We start from the raw sequence: 24617 nt of genomic DNA on the forward strand, positions 1-24617 counted from the left end.
CCATTTGCCAATTTGAGGGACATGCATCTAATTGACATATGTCATGTTGACTAATGTATCATGGCACCAACTCCTGTCCAATAGGACCATGTCATAGATGTGTGCTCGGAAAGGGTGGGTATCCATAACTGGCCATGTAGGACAAAGAAAATGTTAGGTTAACATTCCACATACTGTAGCATGCCCATGTGGGTCTTGGGAGGATTACTACTGTAGCGTAGGTAGGGGAAGTCTCACAGCCAAATATGATCCCCCTTTGGGAGCATACATCTCAGATACTCACCTAATGTCCTTCCCACTACTGCACTGATCCTCTCTGGCATCTCCTTCAAACCACGTGTCCTAGAAATATGCAAGAGATGAGGACCACATAGAAACTAATCAGATGATATAATGTTTGATACAATCTTTTTGGAATCATTTTACATACGGGAACAAAATAGTTAACTAATGATCCAGGGATCAGAAACCCATAGGCTGTAAGCTTTAAAAACATTAAGACAAATCTCAAAACCACAGCATATGTTGGCTCAGTCCTGTTATTAAACTTCCCTCATGGGAGAGTACAACACATATCCCTTTACTTCAAGATGTATGAAAACATACCCTGAAAACAATTATACCATAATTATACCATAAAAACGAAAATATACCCCCTTCCACATTTTGTTGTGTTACAGCCTGGATTCAAAATGGATTCAATATATTTTATTTCTCACCCATCTACACACAATATCCCATAATGACAAAGCGAAAACATATTTTAAGACATGTTTGCAAATGTATTGAAAATGAAATAAAGAAGTATCTGAGTCAATACTTTGTAGAAGCATTTTTTGGACTGAACCAGGTTTTCCTTTAGGATTTTGCCATTCAATTTATTTTTCATCCTGAAAAACACCTCAGTCCATAACAATTACAAGCATACCCATAACCCGATGCAGCCACCACTATGCTTGAAAATATGGAAAGTGGTACTCATTAATGGGAATAACTAGTCAGTTGCACAACTGAATGCATTCAACTGAAATGTGTCTTCTGCATTTAACCAAACAACTTAATCAATGTCCACATCATCAGCACCCAGGGAGCAGTTGTGGGGGTTAATTGCCTTACGCAAGGGCATATTTGTTTACATTGCTGGCTGCAGGATTTGAACAAGCAACCTTTTGATTATGTCCCAACGCTCTAACCAGTAGACTACCTTACACCCTAATGTGTTGTGTTGGATTTGCCCCAAACGTAACAAAAATTGAATTGCTTTGCCTCATTTTTATGAGTATTACTTCAGTGCCTTGATGCAAACATATACTCTAAACTTGGTTTACCCCAATGTCTGTAAACAATGTAAATGTAAACAAACACGGTTTAGCTTTAAATGTTTAAAATTATAATTGTTGATTTCATGGATGGTCAGTCCTTGCATCCATAGCTCGGTCTATGAATTTGAGAATTGTTACATTTCTCCTGCCCCATCCCTCAGCTCTTTACCAAAACAGAGGCGGTGCGTGTGCTTGTTATTGTTTCAACCGCGGATTGGCTCTTTATGTGATTACGATTATGTGAGGTTAGCTTGTGGCTGAGAGTCTAAATATTTGTCCCACTGACTGAAAGCCTAAATCGATCACTTCAATTACAGCAATGGAGGCTCCTCAGAGGAGGAAGGGGAGGACCATCCTCCTCACTGAATATAAAAATATATGTATATATTGATCCTTTTTAGATAAAACTATACTAAATATATTCACATGTAATTAAATAATTGGCTATTAAATAATAGCCTCAGCAGCACACGTCTGATGCACACGTCTGATGAGCAACACACGGCCATGGTTTCCCCCATTGTATTTGAAATGCAGATAAAGTGAGTTTGTCTGCTAATCAGTGTTGTGGGGAATAGGCTACACAAACACGTTGTCTGTTTCGATTCATATCATGTCTTGGTTCATTTTACATATGAATCTTCCTATACTTTTAAATTCAAATGATTACCTAACATGGCATATTACTGCTGAAACACATCACATCTTATCTGAATGTCCCACTCTATTATTTGCATAATATGTCATGATGCATGACAATCTTGCGACAGCCTGCACCTTGCACGTACAGTATATACCCATATATATATTAATGTAAAGATATCCATGAGCTTTCGGGGACAGCTGTCCCACAATATATCTGTATTAAAACAATGAACATTCTGCTGAGTTTGGCCATTTCACAGAGACTCCTTTCCTTCTCAAAAAACATTTGATTTAAATATTTGTCACACTGATTTAATGATTCCCTGTGGACCGTGCAGGTCATGAAATTGCTCTGCTACCAACAACATTTCTGCTGATGTGAGGTAATTTGTGCAGAATATAATAACCAGATTTATTGGTGTGGGAGGAGAGAAGATATGACAGACTAATCGCTACACACACACACACACAGACTGACAGTACATGGAAGCACACACATATGCACGTGTGCAATCACGACAGACAGACAGACAGACAGACAGACAGACAGACAGACAGACAGACAGACAGACAGACAGACAGACAGACAGACAGACAGGCACTATTTTTGTTGAGAATCACTATTTTTTTTGCCCTTAAAAATGTCCCAATAAACAAGTAAAGAAAATATGGACAAAATGTAATAAATGATTCAAACAAGGAAATGTTTCCAGATACCGTTTAGGCCAGTGTTTGACTGTATGGGGATTCATTGGCCACCATTTCCCCCCTGCGTTCAGGGTAACAGTATGTTGTTAGGGTCTGATTATGTACTAATTCTAATTAGATATGAGCTCCAAACCTAGGGTGACATCCACCCAGACTTTCTCTTCTGTAATGAGTCCCACTGGACTGGACTGGAGCATCCAGATTCCACACCTCTAATAGGAGGAGAGAAATAATAGCCAGGCCTGATAAAGGAGGACAAAGTTAATCAGTGAAGGAAGGGGAAACAAAATAATGGAAAAACTTTGGGGACACTTTACTTAAAGATCACAGGAATAATACTTTATTACCTATTGGAAGCTTGTTATGGTGTCTTATTGTAAGGCATAGAATAATGGTATGTCTCTGTACAGCCTGGTCTGCAACATTAGACTGCTACAGATGTAGGATCTTAATTTGATCGCCCTGTTGCAGGAGAACTTTCCTGCAATGCAGAACATTTTAAACTTAGTAACTTAGTAGTGTATTAGAGGTTTAAAAAGGCTTCTGAAGTAATTCAAATTTTACTGTTGCTTCAGAACTAGTTTCCTGCTGTTTCCTGGCTCAAATTGAGATCCTACATCTGTATACTTAGCGTTTCTCCAAGGTATGTCAGGAGCAGCTCAGTAAATGTTCAACTGAATCAAAATGGCTGTTATTTAGTCAGGTATCAAGAGCTTACCGGCACTTTTAACAGTTATACTGTAATAGCCGTAACTCATTGGAACTCACCATGTTATTTGACAAAGCCCCACATTTTTCTGTCCACTGGTTTCACAGCATAGACAAATGACAGTTCAGTTTGACACATTGCTCAATGGCCAGGGCTACATCCCTCTTGTCTGGCATCAGCACCCGGCTTCCCTCTGCAACTTCCATCCACCATGTCATTTCAGATAGACTTTTTTTTATACAATGAACTGCCAAGAAAAGATGTCATCATGGATAGCGATTCCTCTTTTTCAGGGTACATACCACACTGATGGTGGAACTTTGTCAAAAGCCTGCTCAAATACTAGATGATCACTTTGAAGGATATAGTGTTTGATCTGTGATAGTCTGGGAGATTAGTGCAATGCATTATGTTAATTGTTTAACTCAGGAACCACAACTGCGTATTAGTGTACAACAGGGCAATTTAAAAGATATGACAGTATAGAACCACTATACAGTCATTTCTACAGTAGACAGTGGTTCTATGCAGACATTACTACAGTGGACAGTGGTTCTATGCAGACATTACTACAGTGGACAGTGGTTCTATGCAGACATTATAGTAGACAGTGGTTCTATGCATACATTACTACAGTGGACAGTGGTTCTATGCAGACATTACAGTAGACAGTGGTTCTATGCAGACATTACTACAGTGGACAGTGGTTCTATGCAGACATTACTACAGTGGACAGTGGTTCTATGCAGACATTATAGTAGACAGTGGTTCTATGCATACATTACTACAGTGGACAGTGGTTCTATGCAGACATTACAGTAGACAGTGGTTCTATGCAGACATTACTACAGTGGACAGTGGTTCTATGCAGACATTACTACAGTGGACAGTGGTTCTATGCAGACATTACAGTAGACAGTGGTTCTATGCAGACATTACTACAGTGGACAGTGGTTCTATGCAGGCATTATAGTAGAAAGTGGTTCTATGCAGACATTACTACAGTGGACAGTGGTTCTATGCAGACATTACTACAGTGGACAGTGGTTCTATGCAGACATTACTACATTAGACAGTGGCACTATACAGACATTACTACAGTAGACAGCGATTCTATAAAATCAAATCACATCCAATTTTATTGGTCACATATACGTGTTTAACACGTGTTATTGTGGGTGTAGCAAAATGCTTCTAGCTCCAACAGTGCAGTAATATATAACACTTACACAACATACAGTATACCCAATACACACAAATCTAGTAAAGGAATGGAACTAAGAATATGTAAACATAGACGAGCAAACAGGGACCCGAACCAGCGATCCATCAGCCACCGGCCCAAACAGAAAACAATGCAAAAAACAAAACACATGAAGTACAACAAAAATCATAACAGCAAGATCAACTGAATATGTTTGAGTGCATGTATGGCACTATTTACGTGTGTGTGTGTGTGTGTGTGTGTGTGTGTGTGTGTGTGTGTGTCCGTGTATTTCATTTTAATGACTTTGTGTGTATATGCATGTGTACAAACACCTGCACAGCATCATCCTCAGGCAAACCAGCATTAGCTGTAAAAACACTGTCCCTCAGTGTCATTTAAAAAAAAATGTTTTATTCAACTTTATTTAACCAGGTAGGCAAGTTGAGAACAAGTTCTCATTTACATTTGGAACCTGGCCAAGATAAAGCAAAGCAGTTCGACACACAACGACACAGAGTTACACATGGAGTAAAACAGACATACAGTCAATAATACACTAGAAAATAAGTCTATATACAATGTGAGCAAATGAGGTGAGATAAGGGAGGTAAAGGCAAAAAAGACCATGGTGGCGAAGTAAATACAATATAGCAAGTAAAACACTGGAATGGTAGATTTGCAGTGGAAGAATGTGCAAAGTAGAGATAGAAATAATGGGGTGCAAAGGAGCAAAATAAATAAATACAGTAGGGGGAGAGGTAGTTGTTTGGGCTAAATTATAGATGGGCAATGTACAGGTGCAGTAATCTGTGAGCTGCTCTGACAGCTGGTGCTTTAAGCAAGTGAGGGAGATAAGTGTTTCCAGTTTCAGAGATTTTTGTAGTTCGTTCAAGTCATTGGCAGCAGAGAACTGGAAGGAGAGGCGGCCAAAGGAATAATTTGTTTTGGGGGTGACTAGAGAGATATACCTGCTGCTATGGTGACCAGCGAGCTGAGATAAGGGGGGACTTTACCTAGCAGGGTCTTGTAGATGACCTAGAGCTAGTGGGTTTGGCGACGTGTATGAAGCGAGGGACAGCCAACAAGAGTGTACAGGTCGCAGTGGTGGGTAGTATATGGGGCTTTGGTGACAAAGCGGATGGCACTGTGATAGACTGCATCCAATTTATTGAGTAGGGTATTGGAGGCTATTTTGTAAATGACCTCGCCGAAGTTGAGGATCGGTAGGATGGTCAGTTTTACAAGGGTATGTTTGGCAGCATGAGTGAAGGATGCTTTGTTGCGAAATAGGAAGCCAATTCTAGATTTAACTTTGGATTGGAGATGTTTGATGTGAGTCTGGAAGGAGAGTTTACAGTTTAAACAGACACCTAGGTATTTGTAGTTGACCACATATGCTAAGTCAGAACCGTCCAGAGTAGTGATGTTGGACAGGCGGGCAGGTGCAGGCAGCGATCAGTTGAAGAGCACGCATTTCGTTTTACTTGTATTGAAGAGCAATTGGGGGCCACGGAAGGAGAGTTGTATGGCATTGAAGCTCATCTGGAGGGTTGTTAACACAGTGTCCAAAGAAGGGCCAGAAGTATACCGAATGGTGTCGTCTGCGAAGAGGTGGATCAGAGACTCACCAGCAGCAAGAGCGACATCATTGATGTATACAGAGAAGAGAGTCGGTCCAAGAATTGAACCCTGAGGCACCCCCATAGAGTCTGCCAGAGGCCCGGTCAACAGGCCCTCCGATTTGACACACTGAACTCTATCAGATAAGTAGTTGGTGAACCAGGCGAAGCAATCATTTGAGAAACCAAGGCTATCGAGTCTACCGATGAGGATGTGGTGATTGACAGAGTCGAAAGCCTTGGCCACATCAATGAATACGGCCGTACAGTATTGTTTATCATCGATGGCGGTTAAGATATCGTTTAGGATCTTGAGCGTGGGTGAGGTGTACCCATGACCAGCTCTGAAACCACATTTCATAGCGGAGAAGGTATGGTGGGATTCCAAATGGTCTGTAATCTGTTTATTGACTTGGCTTTCGAAGACCTTAGAAATGCAGGGTAGGATAGATATACCGTAGGTCTGTAGCAGTTTGTGTCAAGAGTGTCCCCCCCTTTGAAGAGGGGGATGGCCTCAGCTGCTTTCCAATCTTTGGGAATCTCTGACGACACGAAAGAGAGGTTGAACAGGCTAGTAATTGGGGTCGCAACAATTTCGGCAGATGATTTTAGAAAGGTTCCAGATTGTCTAGCCCGGCTGATTTGTAGGGGTCCAGATTTAGCAGCTCTTTCAGAACATCAGTTGACTGGATTAGGGAGAAGGAGAAATGGGGAAGGCTTGGGCGAGTTGCTGTGGGGGGGTACAGTGCTGTTGACCGGGGCAGGGGTAGCCAGCTGGAAAGCATGGCCAGTTGTAAAAAAATATTTTTTTAAATGCTTATTGAAATTCTCAATTATAGTGGATTTATCGGTGGTGACTGTGTTTCCTATCCTCAGTGCAGTGGGCAGCTGGGAGAAGGTGTTCTTATTCTCCATGGACTTTACAGTGTCCCATAACTTTTTTGAGTTTGTGTTGCAGGAAGCAAATTTCTGCTTGAAAAATCTAGCCTTGGCTTTTCTAACTGCCTGTGTATATTGCTTCCCTGAAAAGTTGCATATCACGGGGGCTATTCGATGCTAATGTAGAACGCCATAGGATGTTTTTGTGTTGGTTAAGGGCAGTCAAGTCTGGAGAGAACCAAGGGATATATCTGTTCCTGGTTCTAAATTTCTTGAATGGGGCATGCTTATTTAAGATGGGTATTGGGTCATGGGTCATTCAAACGTACTTTTTTGTTAAGTTTTAACTTTATTTTTTATACTTTTATATTTGACCGTCATTCTATCCCCCGCCCAGTAACTCCACTCCCACTTGTCTCCAGCTCCACAACCCTCAGCTTCCCTCAGCCCATCCCACCTATTTCTGCTGGCCACCCTCTTCAGATTTCTACACACCATATATCTTTCAACTATGCTGTGATGTTTAACATACAATTTCAATCTATCTAATCGAATACAATCCACAGATTGCGAGTTGAAGATAAATTATTTTACTAAGAGTATTAGTATATTAGTAATTGACTGACCCGGTCTCTCCAGATCTCCCAACAGTACTATTTCTAGGGTCAATTTTAGATCAATGTTATGCATGGACGAGCAATGTTACTACACTAGTCAGGGGTTCTATACAGACATTACTACATTAGACAGAGGTTCAATACAGACATTACTACAGTAGACAATTGTAATAGTAAATATGATAATAAAAACAGTTTTGTTAAACTTGTTAACTTTCCAATAAACTCACTCCCAAATCAAATGAATGATTATGACCATGTAAAAAATGTAGTGTCTATCTGTGTGCATGCGTACATGTGTGGTTGCGTACTCTCTGTGTGTGTGTGTGTGTGTGTGTGTGTGTGTGTGTGTGTGTGTGTGTGTGTGTGTGTGTGTGTGTGTGTGTGTGTGTGTGTGTGTGTGTGTGTGTGTGTGTGTGTGTGTGTGTGTGTGTGTGTGTGTGTGTGTGTGTGTGTGTGTGTGTGTGTGTGTGTGTGTGTGTGTGTGTGTGTGTTTGTGTGTGTGTGCGCATGTAGACTGTGTGTAGTCTTACTGTGGAGGCCAGCATGAATCCTCCAAACCACATGGCGCAGTGCAGCGTGTGTAACCACCCAGGCCTCCATGGGCTGAAAACAACATGAAAGAATACAGATTACCATCCATCCCCTGAGCCCAGTTTCTACCCTGCATCCCAATAGCTTGGACAATGTCAGATCTGTATTGCCAACTCATTGTTAAGCCAAACATGACAAAGACCATAGGAGTTGGAGGGAAAGCACACACACACCTTTATCCTTCCAAACAGATACACACACCTTTATCCTTTCTCCACTGAGCTCCTCAGTCAGTTTGACCGGTCCTCTACCGACTACTTCAGGTCCCTCTGCAGCCGCCGGCCAAAGTCTCTGAACATGGTGGAACCGCCGGACAGGACAATATTCTGCTATGTGTCAGGTACAGCACTATTATAGGGCAGCAGTTTTCTAGCACATCAAAACAATGACAACCCCTTCATTCACCAGGAACTATTCAATCTGGCTTCACCAGGGTTGCAGTCAAAATCTATTTAAATTCCAGTTCACGAAGTATAGTGAAATTACAATTACAATTCTCAAATGCTTTTCAATTAGGAAAATGTGGAATTGGGTTTACTTTCTGAATTGAAATGGAATTGATCCCAACCCTGCTAAACACACAATAATCAAGAGACAGAAGTGAAGAAAAAAGTTTCTGATATCATGTTTAAAGGCTATGCAAGTCAGGTCTCAGAATGTGGTCATTAATCAAACACAGAGACAGAGAGAGACAGAGAGAGAGAGAGATGACAAGGCTCAGGGATAACCGGACCTGCTCATTTGACCCAAATGAAATATTTAACGCCCAGCGATAATAGGGGATCGACCAGCGATCCTTCGTCATTACAGGTCGAGAGGTTAAATCCTTTGTTAACGAACTTTGGAGGCTTTGGGAGGAAGTGTATCCTGTTGTTTAGATTGAGATGGGTTGGAATAAAAAAAGTTCCTCTCTCCCATTATTTTTCATCCTTCTCCTTCCTTCATCCCTCTTTCCAATCATGTTTTTGCCTTTCTGAAGCCATTAACTACCAGTGTCAGAGGAGATGAAAGCCCAGCAGCAGAACGTTTTACTGCAGATTACCTCCTTTCAATTTGGGCTTATAGTCCACCTCAGATGTTATGACTCTGCTGCTTGTTAGCTAGGATGGTCAATGAATTGTTAAATGTACTAAATTGTCCAGACGATTATCAGGATTTTCATTCAGGCAGTTAGCTCACTGGGCTATTACAAGTTCATTAACTTGTCTCAATGTTTCAGTGTTTTTTTGTAAATGTTTTATTTTCTAGTGTTCGTTTTTGCATAATGGTTTGTTTACCAGGTTTGATCATAAGATATAATCCCTATTTTTGTTGATTTTTATATTTGTTTGTTTTCGTTGCCTTGCAGAGATGCAGTGACTGTTCTAGTATTATAACACAGATCTTCCTCTTGTAAATTATGTTTTAATTTGATATGCAAATGAGTGGCACAGGGTCATAAAAATGTACAATACATGAGAGCAAGATAATTTTCACTCATTCTGTGTTAGAAGAGTTTTATGTTGTGTTGGTATTATCCAAGCTAAATGCCAAGATATTAAGTTATCATGAAGAGTAGAAATTGAACTGAAATGGTCATTGACTAAGTCAGCTTGCGTGTTCAAGTCTGGGAGCCTTCCTTAGTTCTAACCAAGGCCAACAGGCATCTGCCAGTAAGTCAACAAGGTACACACTGACGCCTGGTGGACAAAATATGAAAAACTATTCTCAATTCACACTTAAATTCAACACGACATTCAATAAATGATTGTACTAAATGTATTGTAGAGCAAGTCTGACATATAAAAAAAATATATATATTCCTTCTCGAATGGTTAAACTTGAAAGATATGCATTTCCCTATTTAACCACTCTGTCGAATGCGCTGTGTTGAAATCGTACATTACATGGAGGTCTTCTGACATCTATTGGACAGTTCATTATAACCTCATCGACTATTTCTGAGATGGGCTGCATGAAATCGGGGTTGGCAACTGTAAAACACAGGAGCAGATTTAGTGGGTATTAAAAGGGAATGTTTAAATGAGAATAATCGAACATTTTCATTCTGCATAACAATCATTTCTGTTTTTTTTGCTGATAACTAACATGATAACAACTGGTGTTTCTTCGAAAATACTTATTTCAAATGAGCGATTTATAAAAAATGTGATCATTGTTGGGTAACAACATTAGTTGATAACTGTTGTCATGTTAGTTCTCACTAGATACTTATGAATAGTGTAGTGTAAAATAAATGCAATCCAATATTCAGAAATCAGAATATCAATAAATAGATCTGGATTAAATAATATTTCTGGACATAGACGTTGGAAATTAACGCTTTCTATGTTGGATTCAGATTTACTGATGGCATTTATGCCTTTGTACCACTTTGTCCATTTCCCAGGGTCCTTGTCATGTTTGGTGAATTCCTTCACAATGTCTGGACTGATGTAGCAGTACCTCACTTGGGTAAACAAACCCATGGTACAGGGCTGTTTCTATCAGGGAAGGGATGGTTATAAATCGTCCCCTTCAGTGACGACTCGTCATAAAAAAACAAAATTGTGCCTGTTTTGCATGTTATTTGGGCATTAATACCTGTCACGTATCAGTTTACAAACAATGTAAAAAAAAAAAATTAGCATTGAGTTCATAAAGCCACATACAAACTTGGTCTCTTTTGCTTTCTTGAGTAAGGCAGCTCCAAAATGCAGGTATTTCAGCCTAGCTCAGTGCTTTGTCTGTGGTGGTGGGGCAGCCAGCAGAAAATACGGAGCGTAGGTGTTGGTAATGTTCTCTAGTTGCGCCGTGATTGGCTAAGTGTTCTGTCACTCATGAGACACTACGTCACCGCAAAATCTACAGGTAGAGCTCGAAAATTCAAGCCCCTTGGGTGCTGCCATAGAGTTACATTAGAAGTGCCTATCCAAGAAGGCTCAAGGTCTTTGGCCACAGATAAAATGACGTCAAATCACATTATATTATATCTACCGTAGCTTTGATTAGACTGATCATGTCAACATCATACTTTCAAAATCTTAGCTAGCAAGCTAGCAGTCATCATCATGAATCAAGTTGACAATCTACTGGCAAGTCCTTTTCAATCCTTGTCATTTGAAGAGAAATAATGAAGAGAGAAATTATAGACAAAATGCATCGGTGCTCATCAGCCATTGTTCCTAGGCCGTCATTGAAAATAAGAATTTGTTCTTAACTGACTTGCCTAGTTAAATAAAGGTTAAAATAAATATATAAAAAAATATTGGACAAAAACATTACACAAGAAGTTGGAAATCGAAAATTCAACAATGACTGGTTTGGAAGGAATCGGTAACTAACTGCAAGCATTGCAAAGCAATCACTAGCCTGCTATTCAGTGGAGTGGGTGTGTGGTCCAAATCTGGGTGCAAGGGTCTCTTTTCCAAGCTTAAAAGGATAAAACATTCAACAAGCGGAACGGCAACACAGGATCAACACATGGAGCTGTCTGTATTGCAGGACTTTTGATCATTTTGTGTCCTCTTGCCCTTGTATAAGATCAGGCTCACCGGTAGGAGCAAGTACTCTGGTGGGTCATATGGAGAACTTTCCTGCTTCCTTTACTTGCACCCATTTTCATGTCATTCTGCTGTGGGGAAACCAGTCCAAATCTGTCTGGGTCCTCATTGACTCTGGGGCCGACGAGAGCGAATGGAGGAATGGAGGCACTGGCTAGAAGGGGTGGAACATCCGTTCGTTGTGTGGACCGACCACAAAAACCTGGAGTATCTCCGCACCCCCAAGCACCTCAACTCCAGGCAAGCGAGATGGGCCCTGCTGTTTACCTGGTTAAATTTTTCCCTCTCCTGCCGGCCGGGGTCCAAGAACGTCAAGCCAGATGCCCTGTCTCGCAGCTATAACCCCACAGTTACCATCCCGGATTTACACACATATTCAGTGAGTGAGTTTATAAGAAAGTGCATTTAAAACCTACCCTAACCAGAAACTGTGGATTGATGGCAGCATTCGCGCAAAACTGAAAGCGCGAACCACGGCATTTACCATGGAAAGGTGACCGGGAATACGACCAAATACAAACAGTGTAGTTATTCCCTCCAAGGCAATCAAACAAAAGAAATGTCAGTATAGGGACAAAAGGGAGTCGCAGTTCAACGGCTCAGACACAAGAGGTACGTAGCAAGGTCTACAGACAATCTTGGACTACATAAAGAAAACCAGCCACGTCACAGACAACAATGTCTTGCTTCCAGAAAAACTAAACACCTTCTTTGCCCACTTTGAGGATAATATAGTAACACCGATGCAGCCCACTCTCCATGGCCGATGTAAGACATTTAAACATGTTAACCCTCGCAAGGCTGCCGGCCCAGACGGCATCCCTCGTCCGTCCTCAGAGCATGCGCAGACCAGCTGGCTGGTGTGTTTACGGACATATTCAATCTATCCCTATCCCAGTCTGCTGTCCCCACATGCTTCAAGATGGCCACCATTGTTCCCGTACCCAAGAAGGCATATGGCAACTTTACTAAATGACAATCGCCCTGTACTACTCACTTGTCATCATGAAGTGCTTTGAGAGACTAGTCAAGGATCATATCACCTCCACCTTTCCCGTCACCCTAGATCCACTGCAATTTGCATACCTGCCCAATAGGTCCACAGACGATGCAATCGCCATCACACTGCCCTATCCCATCTGGACAAGAGGAATACCTATGTAAGAATGCTGTTCATTGACTACGGTTCAGCATTCAACACTATAGTAACCTTTGTATTGAAATTTACTAATAAGATGTTCAGATTGTCGAGTTGAAAGAAGAGCAAACTGAAGAGTCAAATGTTTTAGTAAATGAATAAGCCAAATGTTTTAGTAAGTGAAAAAGCCATATCCAAGATTAAATTCCCCTAGATGTTGAATATTACACTCAGTTCCTTAATCTTCCTCTGTACAAGAAAATGTGGCCCCTTAGATAAGCCTTCCATGAGATTCCCATACTGTTGTAGGAGACATAGCAGGGGTTTGATTAAGCTTTAGAAATAGTTAAATTTGAGATGATAAAAAGCTAAAGGTTTCTTCTGATATCAGTAGTGAGTTAAGCCGTCAAGGGCTTTAACGGGACTGTGTATTTGGTATAAGCGTCATGACTTCCGCCAAAGTTGGTCCCTCTCCTTGTTCGGGCAGCGTTCGAAGTCACCGACCTTCTAGCCAGTACACAGTTCATATAACCATCTAGTATTAGGTGGTGTGTGTCCATATTTGGTAATCAAGAAAATACATTGTTATCCCAATTTGGTGCATAAATGTTAGCTAAGATAACAGGTGTATTATACAGTCACCCTACTACAATAATGAAACGGCCTGCTGAGTCTGCCTCTACACTTGACATTGCGAGCGGTATGTTTTTACTAATTAAAATGGCTGCTCCTCTAGTTTTAGAATGAACACTGGAACGATATGATTGACCGATCTAACCTCCTTTTAAATGAGTGGTTGAAAGTGCAGAGATGTGTCTCCTGAAAAAAGCCAATATCTACTTTAAGGTGATTTAAATGATAAAGAACCCTTTTACGTTTCACTGGATGATTTAAAGATTTAACATTCCAGCTAGTAAAAGTGATCAAGCAAGCAGCTGTCCCTCATGATATTAGGCCTAGCCATGTAATTCAGGTGAGAAAAGGATAGATCCCAGATTACAACAACTGATCCATTAAACATTTTTCCAAAAATAACAAATAAATAAAAACAAAAGTTGAAGAAAAATAGAAAACATAAACAAACAATACTCTGAAGTCTGGTATGAAAAAGAAAACCCACCCTGGTCACCTAATAAAACAAGGTAAACGCTAATCCCCATGAAAAGATATTGTGGAAGGACCACCAGAGGGCAGGCTGCTCCCACGAACAGTAGCCCAGCCCGGCATGTAAGTCAAGGTGATCAGAGGCAATTAAGCACAGCTGAGCTATTCTCTTTCCCCAACAAGAGAGAGGAGGGAACCAGCAGAAGAGGAAGAAGGAAAAGAGTGTTTGCTTCTACAAAGGAGAGGACATACCTTTTGGAAGGGAGAAGAAGGGGACACCACCTCTTGGGAATGGTCACCATGGATCTGTATGACCACTCGAAGGGAGCTCTCCACGGACGGATAGTGAAGGCGGTGACACACCCGTGATTTATGATATAGTTTAAAGACACTCTCCTTATGTTCCTTGTTCTTGAGAAAAAAAAATGTTTTCCTTGGGAAAGCATCCTCGATTATGTTGGAGTGTTTAAGATGAAAGAAATACCTCAAAAGAGAACATTGTTCAATTAAGAAAACCTGCTCCTGACTCGTTTATTCTACCTTTCCGCTTTAGAGCAACCTCAAAGTACTGGGTCCGCTCACAATATCCACACATTGTGCTTGTAGTGGGGAACACTATACCTATCGAGTAGAGAGTCCTGCTGAAATAGTGAAGGATTTTAAAAAAAAGTTGCACATAATAAATAATAAATACTTACAACTCAAAACTAGGCTGTTTTAAAAGAAAGTATAAAACATATTATATTTCACATCTTACAGCAATACCACTAAGTTAGCAGCAACGTGTTTAAAGAAATGACGTAAACTAATAATAGAACTGAGCTGTATCTACCCTGGATATGGGTATCATCGATAAATAGAAACGAGCCACTTCATGGTTATAAAATAGAATGATAAACCAAAAAAGAGAATTATCGCACCAGAACTAAGGCACGAACGTTACCTAATAATAACAGTATCAACTGATAGCACTGGCAAAGCTATACAGTATCTACAAAAGAGAGACAGTCTGCAGTGGTAGACACATTCGTCCATTACCCTTATCGCCAAATAGGTGAACATTCAGCCATTTGCTTCGTCCAACCTCTGTAGAATGTTCACCTTTGCGAAGGCCATTGCCTTATGGATGTCTTGGAACATACAGTATGTTATACGAAGCCAGGCAGAAAAAGCCACACCATACCGAACGTAGGTCCGTCCACGTAGAAGACTCTTGATATCGTTGAAAGCGGCACGGTCACGAGCAACGCAGTCGGCATAGTCTGGCAAGAAAGAAATGGGAACTCCGTTGCATCGAAGTGGGCCAAATTCTCTGGCACACGGAAGAACATCAATACAATCCTGATAGTAGTGTAGTTTAGCAACAACGACGAGAGGGTTTCCGCCAGGCTTTCTTGCTTGTGAGCCCCAACGTGAGTGGTCTACAAGGACGTCTTTATCCAATCTGAGGGCCTCCTTCAATAACTTTGAGACTGACGAAGATCCTGATATTGGATCTTCACATATAAGCTTGTAAAGGTATGCATTGGTCCTCAAGGCTAGCCCCATCAGTTTCGAGCTTCTTAATTGTGGTTTGCAGCTTAGGCGTGTCGCCTGAGCATCTTGACAAGCTTTGTTCCATGTCGGAGACAGTTTTCTTAACCAAAGATGTTTGGTATCCATGACTGGGAGTTACATGGTAGGTACTGTTTGGTGTAGCACAGAGAATTTGACCAACCTTAGCGATGCCATCTTTGTCCTCAATTTTGAGAAACACGAGTCTCATAACATGTCAGTGTCCATTTGTAGGGGGTCAGTTCGAATTTAGAAAATGATCTGTTAATAAAATAAATACATTTTTTGCTCCATAAAGTAATCCAACAATATGTGTGCCGCCATCGCGTCTAGTTCAAGTCTTCTCACACATTGATCGAGACAGGTCTTTGTCATCATGACATGCAGCACTTTGGGGTGGACACCCACCTGTCTCGATCAATGAAAGAAGGCTTGAAATTAAAAAGATGTCTGCAAAAATCTTTGGGTAAATTATCTGGTGTAACAATCTGTAGCTACAGTTCTCTGCACTTCTGTGTCTCTACACCTGAGACACATTTGGATACACTGAACACTGTTCATGCATTTTTTTTGCATGTTACTTTTACCATAAAACATTGTTGTTGTGTGTAGCACGGTGGTCTAGGGCACTGCATCGCAGTGCTAGCTGTGCCACCAGAAACTCTGGGTTCGCTCCCAGGCTCTGTCGCAGCCGGCCGTGATCGGGAGGTCCCTAGCATCGTCTGGGTTAGGGAGGGTTTGGCCGGTAGGTATATCCTTGTCTCATCGCGCACTAGCGACTCCTGTGAGAGCCTGGCGCAGTGCACGCTAGCCAGGTCGCCAGTTGCACAGTGTTTTCTCCAACACATTGGTGTGGCTGGCTTCCGGGTTGGATGCGCGCTGTGTTAAGAAGCAATGCGGCTTGGTTGGGTTGTGTTTCGGAGGATGCATGGCTTTCGACCTTTGTCTCTCCCGAGCCCGTATGGGAGTTGTAGCGATGAGACAAGTTAGTAACTACTAACAATTGGATACCACGAAATTGGGGAGAAAAGGGGGTAAAAAAGAATCTCAGGGGGAGCCAGATAAACTGATGTTCGTTCCTAATGCGGTCCACTCCTCGGTCCTTGAGTGGGCCCACTCCTCTAGGTTTGCCTGCCACCGGGGCCTTTGTGTGACAACGCTTCTAGTGGCCTACCATGGTTCCTGATGTCTTCTTGTTCGTCGCCGCATGCACGATCTGTGCACAGAACAAGACTCCTCTGCAAGCCCCAACTTCAACCTCTGCCTGTCCCTCATCGTCCCTGGTCTCACATATCCCTGGACTCTGTCAAGGGTCTCCTGCCGTCTGATGGCAACACTGCCATCCTGACCGTAGTGGATCGGTTTTCCAAATCCGCCCACTTTATTCCTCTCCCCAAGCTACCCTCTGCCAAAATGATGGCCCAGCTCATGGTGTGGCAAGTCTTCTAGATCCATGGACTGCCAGTGGACATGGTCTCTGACCGGGCTCCTCAGTTCTCGTCCTGGTTCTGGAAGTTCGTTCTGCACACTGATTGGGTAGTCGGTCAGCCTGTCTTCCGGGTTCCACTCCCAGTCCAATGGCCAGTCGGAGCGAGTCAACCAAGAACTTGAGACGACTCTGCGCTGCCTGGTTGGTCCCCACCAACCCCACCACCTGGAGCCATTAAGTAGTGTGGGTCGAATACGCCCGCAACACCCTTCCTTGCTCTGCCACGGGTCTATCACCCTTCGATTGTTCCCTGGGGTATCAGCCCCCTTTCTACCCTGGGGTATCAGCCCCCTCTCTTCCCTGAGCAGAAGAGGTCGGCATACCTTCGGCCCAGATGTTTGTCCACCTCTCTTATCGTACCTGGAAGAGAGCCCGGTCGGCCCTTCTCAAGACCACCCCCAGGTATCGACACTATCTCACCGGTATCGTCTCAGGCAGAAGGTATGGCTGTCCACACGGAATCTGCCCCTCCAGGAGGAATCCCGCAAACTCTCCCCCTGGTTTATCGGCCCTCTCCCCATCTCCAAGCCCCTCTGCTGATCATTATCTTTTGTCCTGTACCCTCCATATACATCCCACTTTTCATGTGTCCAGAATTAAACCCATGTCTCACAGCCCTTTGTCTCCTGTTTCCAATCCTACCCCTCTTCCCGGTGTCATCGATGGCCAACTGGCATACACAGTGAGGCGTCTCCTGAAGGTTCAACCTCGGGGCAGGTGGTTCCAGTACCTGGTTGACTGGGAGGGTTATGGTCCGGAGGAGAGGTGCTAGAGATATCCTGGACCCAGATCTCATTGCTGATTTCCAATGCCAGCACCCCGGTCAACCAGGTATGCACCCAGGTGGGACGCCAGGTGGCGCCCCTAGAGGAGGGGGGTACTGTCACACCCTGATCTGTTTCACCTGTCTTTGTGCTTGTCTCCACACCCTTCCAGGTGTCGCCAATCTTCCCCATTATCCCCAATGTATTTACCTGTGTTCTCTGTTTGTCTGTGGCCGGTTTCTTTTGTTTTGTGACACCTACCAGCATAGTTCTAGTTCCTGTTTTCTAGTTTGGACCTTTCTGCCTGCCCTGACCCTGAGACTGCCTGTTGCTCTGGACCTTTTAAACCCTATCTGGATTACTGACCTCTGCCTGCCCTTGACCTGTTGTTTTGCCTGCCCCTGTATAAGTAATACACTTTGTTACTTTGACACTGTCTGCATCTGGGTCTTACCTGAAATGTGTACAGTACAGTGCTAAGCTTGGAAGCGCATGTTGGTGGAATCAGATTCTGTACCACCTACAACAAAATACAGAACAATACACAATTTAACCACCCCACATTGTATTGATCTCTATTAGACTGGCTAGCTAAGCATACATAACAAGGACATTTCGACATTGTCATCTATCCCTATTGCGGACAGGAGGGGCACCAGCTTCAGCAGTGTCCGCTATGTCCCAACCTGCGGTTCACAAGAGCAGAGGGACGGTCCCGTGATCATCCGTCTCCAGGGTTTGGCGTGAGTAGACGGATGTCCCTTTCTAGTCTCTATATCACTAGCTGGATGTCCCTCATATGTTGTATCTACAGCTCTAGTGGACTCCGGTGCCACAGGGAATTTCCTTGACCAGGCCCTTGCCTCCTCACTAAACATCTCTGCATACTCTCCTCTCAATTTCCGGTTCAAGCGTTGGATGGCTTGTAGAATCATACCCAAGAAGACTCGAGGCTGTAATCGCTGCCAAAGGTGCTTCAACAAAGTACTGAGTAAATGGTATGAATACTTATGTAAATGTAATATTTAAGTTTTTTAAATAAATTAGCCCAAAACTTTTAACAACCTGTTTTTGCTTTGTCGTTATGGGGTATTGTGTGTAGATTCATGAGGGGTAAAAACAATTTAATACATTTTAGAATAAGGCTGTAACGTAACAAAATGTGGAAAAAGTCAAGGGGTCTGAATACTTTCCGAAGGCACTGTATGCATCAGGAAAGCTTTCCCTTCCTTATCTTCACTGCACCTACGCACAAAGACATCTTCGATCTCCCTTCAATATCATAACCCCACCATCTCCTGGTCGAGGATGAGAATCACCTTCTGGGCACCAGAATGCTGGAGGACCTGATTTCCCTCACCTTAGGACCATCTGGCAGAACTCTCAGAATATGTTCTATAAGTTAAGATAGGAGACGGTGACAGACACATACAGGAACCAACCCTATGTAACTTGTCTGTGTAAGCAGAATACCGGTACTTTATGCATCTAAGTTTGACTGTGATCTCTCCAGCTTGCTGTTAATAAACATTGATTCATTTAAGATCAACTTTGAGTGTAGATTTTCCACAACACACTTGAAGCTATTTTCTTGTTGTTGTAACAGTTGCTTATTTTTGTTTGTTTAAAAGATCCTTCACCTGTGACAGAGAGACACCGCTGTCTTCAACGGTACTCCTGCCGGCTTTGGTCTTTGTCACGGTAACAACGTAGGTTACACTGTTACTCCTTGCAGTTCCAGACAGGGCAGATCGCAGGGAAGATTGAAAACAACAACAACAACAACAAACAGCAGGGGTCTAGACAGCACAAGCCCGGGACAATCCTTGGTCCCAGCCACAATGGCTAACCGTGTCAGGGGCTGCATTCAAGCCCTCAAGAAAACTTTGCTGGCTTGATAGGCAGCTAGCTAGCAGCTACTTATTTTCCACCATAATTAGCAAATAAATTCATTAAAAATCCTACAATGTGATTTTCTGGATTTTTTCCCTAATTTTGTCTGTCATAGTTGAAGTGTACCTATGATGAAAATTACAGGCCTCTCATCTTTTTAAGTGGGAGAACTTGCACAATTGGTGGCTGACTAAATACTTTTTTGCCCCACTGTATATAGAGACTGGGTGTATTGATACACCACCCAGAGTTTAATTAATAACTTTATCATGCTCAAAGGGATATTAAATGTCTGCTATTTTTCTTTTTACCCATCTACCAATAGGTGCCCTTCTTTGGGAGGCATTGAAAAATCTCACTGGTCTTTGTAGTTGAATCTGTGTTTGAAATTCACTGCTCGACTGAGGGACCTTACAGATACTTGTATGTGTGTGGTACAGAGATGAGGTAGTCCAAAAATCCCAAAATCATGTTAAACACTACTATTGCACACAGTGAGTCCATGCAAAAACAGTTCTAAAGACATAATTCCACTTTGACTTTATGGGGTATTGTAGGCCAGTGACACAAAATCTTAATTTAATCCATTTTAAATTCAGGCAACAACATGTGCAAAAGTCAAGGGGTATGAATGCTTTCTGAAGGCACTGTATTTATGGTCTGTACCACAGACAAAGCAGAATGCATTTGGCAATATTTTCTACCCCAATCAATTTGCAATAAATATTTCAGAAACAACTGAAACATTTTGTAATTAGTTCCCTATTATATATTCACAACACCAGATTGTGTCTCAATCCCAGCCTTTCTGATTGAGTATAGCTTCCTGTTTAACCATTCTAATTCATCTTGGAGGAAAAAGTAATCTCCTCTAAAATTGATATTGTTACTCAAAACATGCAGTGGTTTAATTAATAGAGTCCTTAACTAATGTACTGCCTACTGGCTGAGTTATTCATCAAGTTAATCACACCTGTGAGTGTACAGGCCTAGCCTTCAGATTCAGAATGCTGAAGGTCTGCAACATTTTTAATTTGTTTGATTCTATACTGTAATTTACTGCAGGCTCATACCACTAATAGATGTAATGTTTTTGCAACAAGCCTGGATTCGATTTAATGTTAATCCATTTTAAATTATGTGTAGCCTTGCTATAAAATGTAAAAAAGTAATGTATTTTCACCCTGAAAGAGAATTTGAACAACCCATGTAGCAAAGCCACAGCAAAATCATACCACCATAACCCATCTCTGATGGGGTCCCCCCCCCCAACTGACATGCTATTTGACCTATTTACTCCTTAGTCATGTGTCCTGCATGAACCAATAATAACAAACTTCAGCTTAACTTTTTCAAAACTAGTTTAGACTATTCTGTCCTACAGTATTACTATCTCAATCGAGGAGCCCACTACAGTTAGGCACTGGCACTGTATTTACATTAAAAGCATACCTAACCTAAACTCTTGTTATTTATAATATATTGTCATAATATATTATTAATCTTATTATTATGTTACCATTAACTGAGAAGGTGCTTTCCACTTGCAGAGTGGAACAGAGTCGGATGGCAAAAGGTTGTGTCGATTGGTGGCATAACATGTTTTATTTATTTCACCTTTAATTAACCGGGTAGGCCAGTTGAGAACAAGTTCTCATTTACAACTGCGACCTGGCAACATAACCTTAGTAACTGTCATTTTCGAGACAGATCACATACCTTCAATGCAAGCTCAGCTTTTTCGAGCAAACAAACTCACCCAATCCCACAATCTATCACGCAAAGTGGTGGGTGGACTTGCCAGTTGCTCATGATGACGAAAGAATGTCCCCAAAACACCATAGATTATTTGCAACAACTGTATCAAAAAGTTCGTTTAAATACAGTGTATTATTGAAGGTTGGGTGGAAGGCTGATTGCTCTGCCCCGTGCTCGCTTATTTCCCTCTACCGTTATTTATATTCCTAGTAGTTTGACAGCGAGCGTATTTCCATTGTCAAAGGGAAGAGTCAAAGGGAAGATGGAAAAAATTTAAACGCGCTGGCTCCGTTCCCCACTCGAGCGTAGTAATGGGAACTCGCACACCTGACCGTGACTCAGTTTCTCATACCAAAATGCTCTGTTATGTAGAATGGTTGCTGAATAAATCAGCTGTTACAGAAAAAAATACTTTATTGAAACCTGTGAAATGTATTTTCTTATAACACAACATGAAATAACCAGTCAGTTTAAGAACAACTTCTTATTTTACAATGATGGCCTAACCCTCGCCACCATATGTGACTCCCGATCACGGACGGTTGTGATACAGCCCGGGATCGAAACAAGGTCTGACGTCTCTAGTGTAACAGTATTGCTCTCATCGCACCTACCTGGGCTCGAACCAGGGACCCTCTGTACACATAGACAACTGACACACACACGAAGCATCGTTAACCATCGCGCCACAAAATATTTGCAGAGCAAGGGGAACTACTACTTCTAGGTCTCAGAGCGAGCGACGTCACCAATTGAAACGTTATTTGTGTGCACCCCGCTAACTAGCTAGGCATTTCACATCGGTTACACTAACACGGAGATGAAGTGCTTTAAATGGCTGCGCCACTCGGTAGCCTAAATGAAGAAGCCGTAAAAACATCTAAGTATGATTTTAGACAGGCAGCCCAATTCTGATATTTGTTTCACTAATTTATATTTTGGCCAATCAGATCAGCTCTTAAAATCATCTGAAGTGGGAAAAAAATATCAGAATTGGGCTGCCTGTAAAACGCTGCCAGAACACCACCAATGTATCTCAATATAAACAACGCAAGGTGGCATCTGAACTCTACTGTTTCCTCTCTGGACGCGAAATTTTGGCAACCTTGTTATGCTGTAACCATTCCTCACGCGCCCAATGAAAAGCAGGAAAATAATATTATGTCACACGAGCTAATATACTTTATTATTTATAAAGTTAGGATTAATAGCAATTATGCTTAACTAGTTTTCATTATGTGTACCAAAGATTGGGTAACAATGCATATAGCTCCTCTGTGTCAGATATTACGGTAAAATACCAAAAGCAGGAAGTCGATTTGAAAAAGCGCGTTCTTTTTTTCCTGACAGACACAGGGGATGACAACTACTGCCAAAATGACAGAGAACGGTGCACAAGTATGTTGCAAATTAACGTTAAACTATAAGTGTAATAAGTATCTAACGAAAGGTTTTTAATAAAGTAACATTATGTATATGTCGATGTGCACCTTTCCATCAAGTATATCCCCATGTGCTTAGCTAACTAACCTTTTCTTTGTATGTGCTCTTTTATAACCCTTTCGTGCTTTTCTGTCGCTTTCGACACACACTCCATACAGGTTAACGAGTATGTACCCGATAACTAACATTGTTAACACTTACGCACTTCCATACAACGATCTAGTAACCACAGAGACACATCGCAGTTAGCTTAGTTCTAACAAACATTTTACAGTCACTTCCTGGTTCTGATCAGCTGTTTTCCTGCTTTGGGCCAGATATGAATACCGAAGGTAAACCAGAACTTCAAGTTAGCAGCTAGTAGTACTTTGTTATCAAAGTAAAATCAGAAGTAGCTTAAGGGTCATGAATATATTATGTTGTTTTCTAAATGAGTATGTATTTTATTTCAGTTGTTTGCTAGGTTGGAGGGGAGACGGTCATTGAGGGACATTGAACCTCACATCTTTCCTGATGGTGCTGGACCTATTCAAGGTAGTTTGCCCTGGTGTATAAACATGGCATCATCAGGCCATATAAAGAAATTATTACAGTAGTCACATAGTTGACATTTCTTTTACATTCATTCTCCAGGTGACGTAGTGGAGTTCCATGGCACCGAGGGAAGTGGAAAGACTGAGACCATGTACCATCTGGTGACCCACTGCATCCTCCCAGCCGACCGGGGGGGCCTGGAAGTGGAAGTCATGTACGTGGACACCAACTACCACTTTGACATGCTGAGGCTGGTGACAGTACTGGAGCAGCGCCTGGGGGAGGACGCAAAAGGAGAGGATAGTGGTGCGGCGGTAGAGCCTGAGGAGAGGGTGCGAGCCTGCCTAGGCCGACTCTTTGTGGTTCACTGCTCCAGCTCAGTCCAGCTGCTTCTCACACTGCACTACCTGGAGAATACCTTCTGCAGCCGGCCCACTCTGTGCCTATTGGTCATCGACAGCATCTCAGCCTTCTATTGGGTGGACCGAAGTGGGGGAGGGGAGAGCGTGGCAAAGCAGGAAGCCAACCTCAGGAAGTGTTCAGAGCTCCTGGATCGGCTGCTGAGAGACTACCGTATAGTGGTGTTCGCCACCACGCACGCCATCATGAGGAACTACGGGCACTCGGCTCAGGCTGACTTGGCGGCCATGACACCTGGGCCCTCTGAGCCATCCTCATCGTCTTCCTCCTGGAGACAGTGGTCCTCCTCTCATGCCTCAAACTTTGACAAGGCCTACCTCAGCAGGGCCTGGCAGAGGCTAGTGACACACAGAGTGCTGTTCTCCAAAGGAGAGGTGACCAAGGACAGAAAGCAGGTGTTTTCAGCTGCATGCACCACCACAAGTACAAGAGGCACTAAATGCTCATCTTTTTGTGTTATGGAAGGGGGTGTTCAGTTTTTATGAAGATGTTGTTGAACTCAATTGATTGAATTCTATTCTGATTCTGGATGTGTTAAACTGATATTAGATGCTACAGCAACTTTTAGTGATTTTATTTCTTACATTTGTTGGATTATTTTAATCAACCAAATGTGGATGCTATTATGTTTTATGTTTGTGTCATTTGTAAAATAATAAATCAATACGAAATAAGTAA

The 24617-nt window shown here is 42.2% G+C and overlaps 1 protein-coding gene and 1 pseudogene across 2 annotated transcripts; one reads left to right on the forward strand and one right to left on the reverse strand.

Annotated features, from left to right (window-relative positions):
- Positions 1-279: 279 nt before the first annotated feature.
- Positions 280-10768, reverse strand: LOC118361191 (actin-related protein 3-like; annotated as a pseudogene).
- A 12035-nt stretch (positions 10769-22803) lies between these two features.
- On the forward strand, positions 22804-24617 carry xrcc2 (X-ray repair complementing defective repair in Chinese hamster cells 2). 2 transcript variants are annotated; one of them, XM_035739778.1, is made up of 3 exons: positions 22804-22940; positions 23438-23519; positions 23619-24617. In XM_035739778.1, exons 1-3 carry the CDS (start codon positions 22902-22904, stop codon positions 24422-24424), a joined length of 927 nt encoding a protein of 308 aa, XP_035595671.1. In that variant the 5' UTR covers positions 22804-22901; the 3' UTR covers positions 24425-24617. The 2 variants fall into 2 exon arrangements, with proteins under 2 accessions (XP_035595671.1, XP_035595672.1); XM_035739779.1 differs by lacking the exon at positions 22804-22940 and adding an exon at positions 22986-23317.

This window comes from Oncorhynchus keta, chromosome 28 (genome assembly GCF_023373465.1).
Source record: "Oncorhynchus keta strain PuntledgeMale-10-30-2019 chromosome 28, Oket_V2, whole genome shotgun sequence".
Taxonomy (NCBI): domain Eukaryota; kingdom Metazoa; phylum Chordata; class Actinopteri; order Salmoniformes; family Salmonidae; genus Oncorhynchus; species Oncorhynchus keta.

Excerpts from the sequence above, each read along its gene's own strand:
- xrcc2 (XM_035739778.1), top strand. The coding sequence starts at position 22,902 with ATGACAACTACTGCCAAAATGACAGAGAACGGTGCACAA. Across the intron at positions 22,941-23,437 it reads TGACAGAGAACGGTGCACAA|TTGTTTGCTAGGTTGGAGGG; the intron begins GTATGTTGCAAA and ends ATTTTATTTCAG. Across the intron at positions 23,520-23,618 it reads TGGTGCTGGACCTATTCAAG|GTGACGTAGTGGAGTTCCAT; the intron begins GTAGTTTGCCCT and ends TTCATTCTCCAG.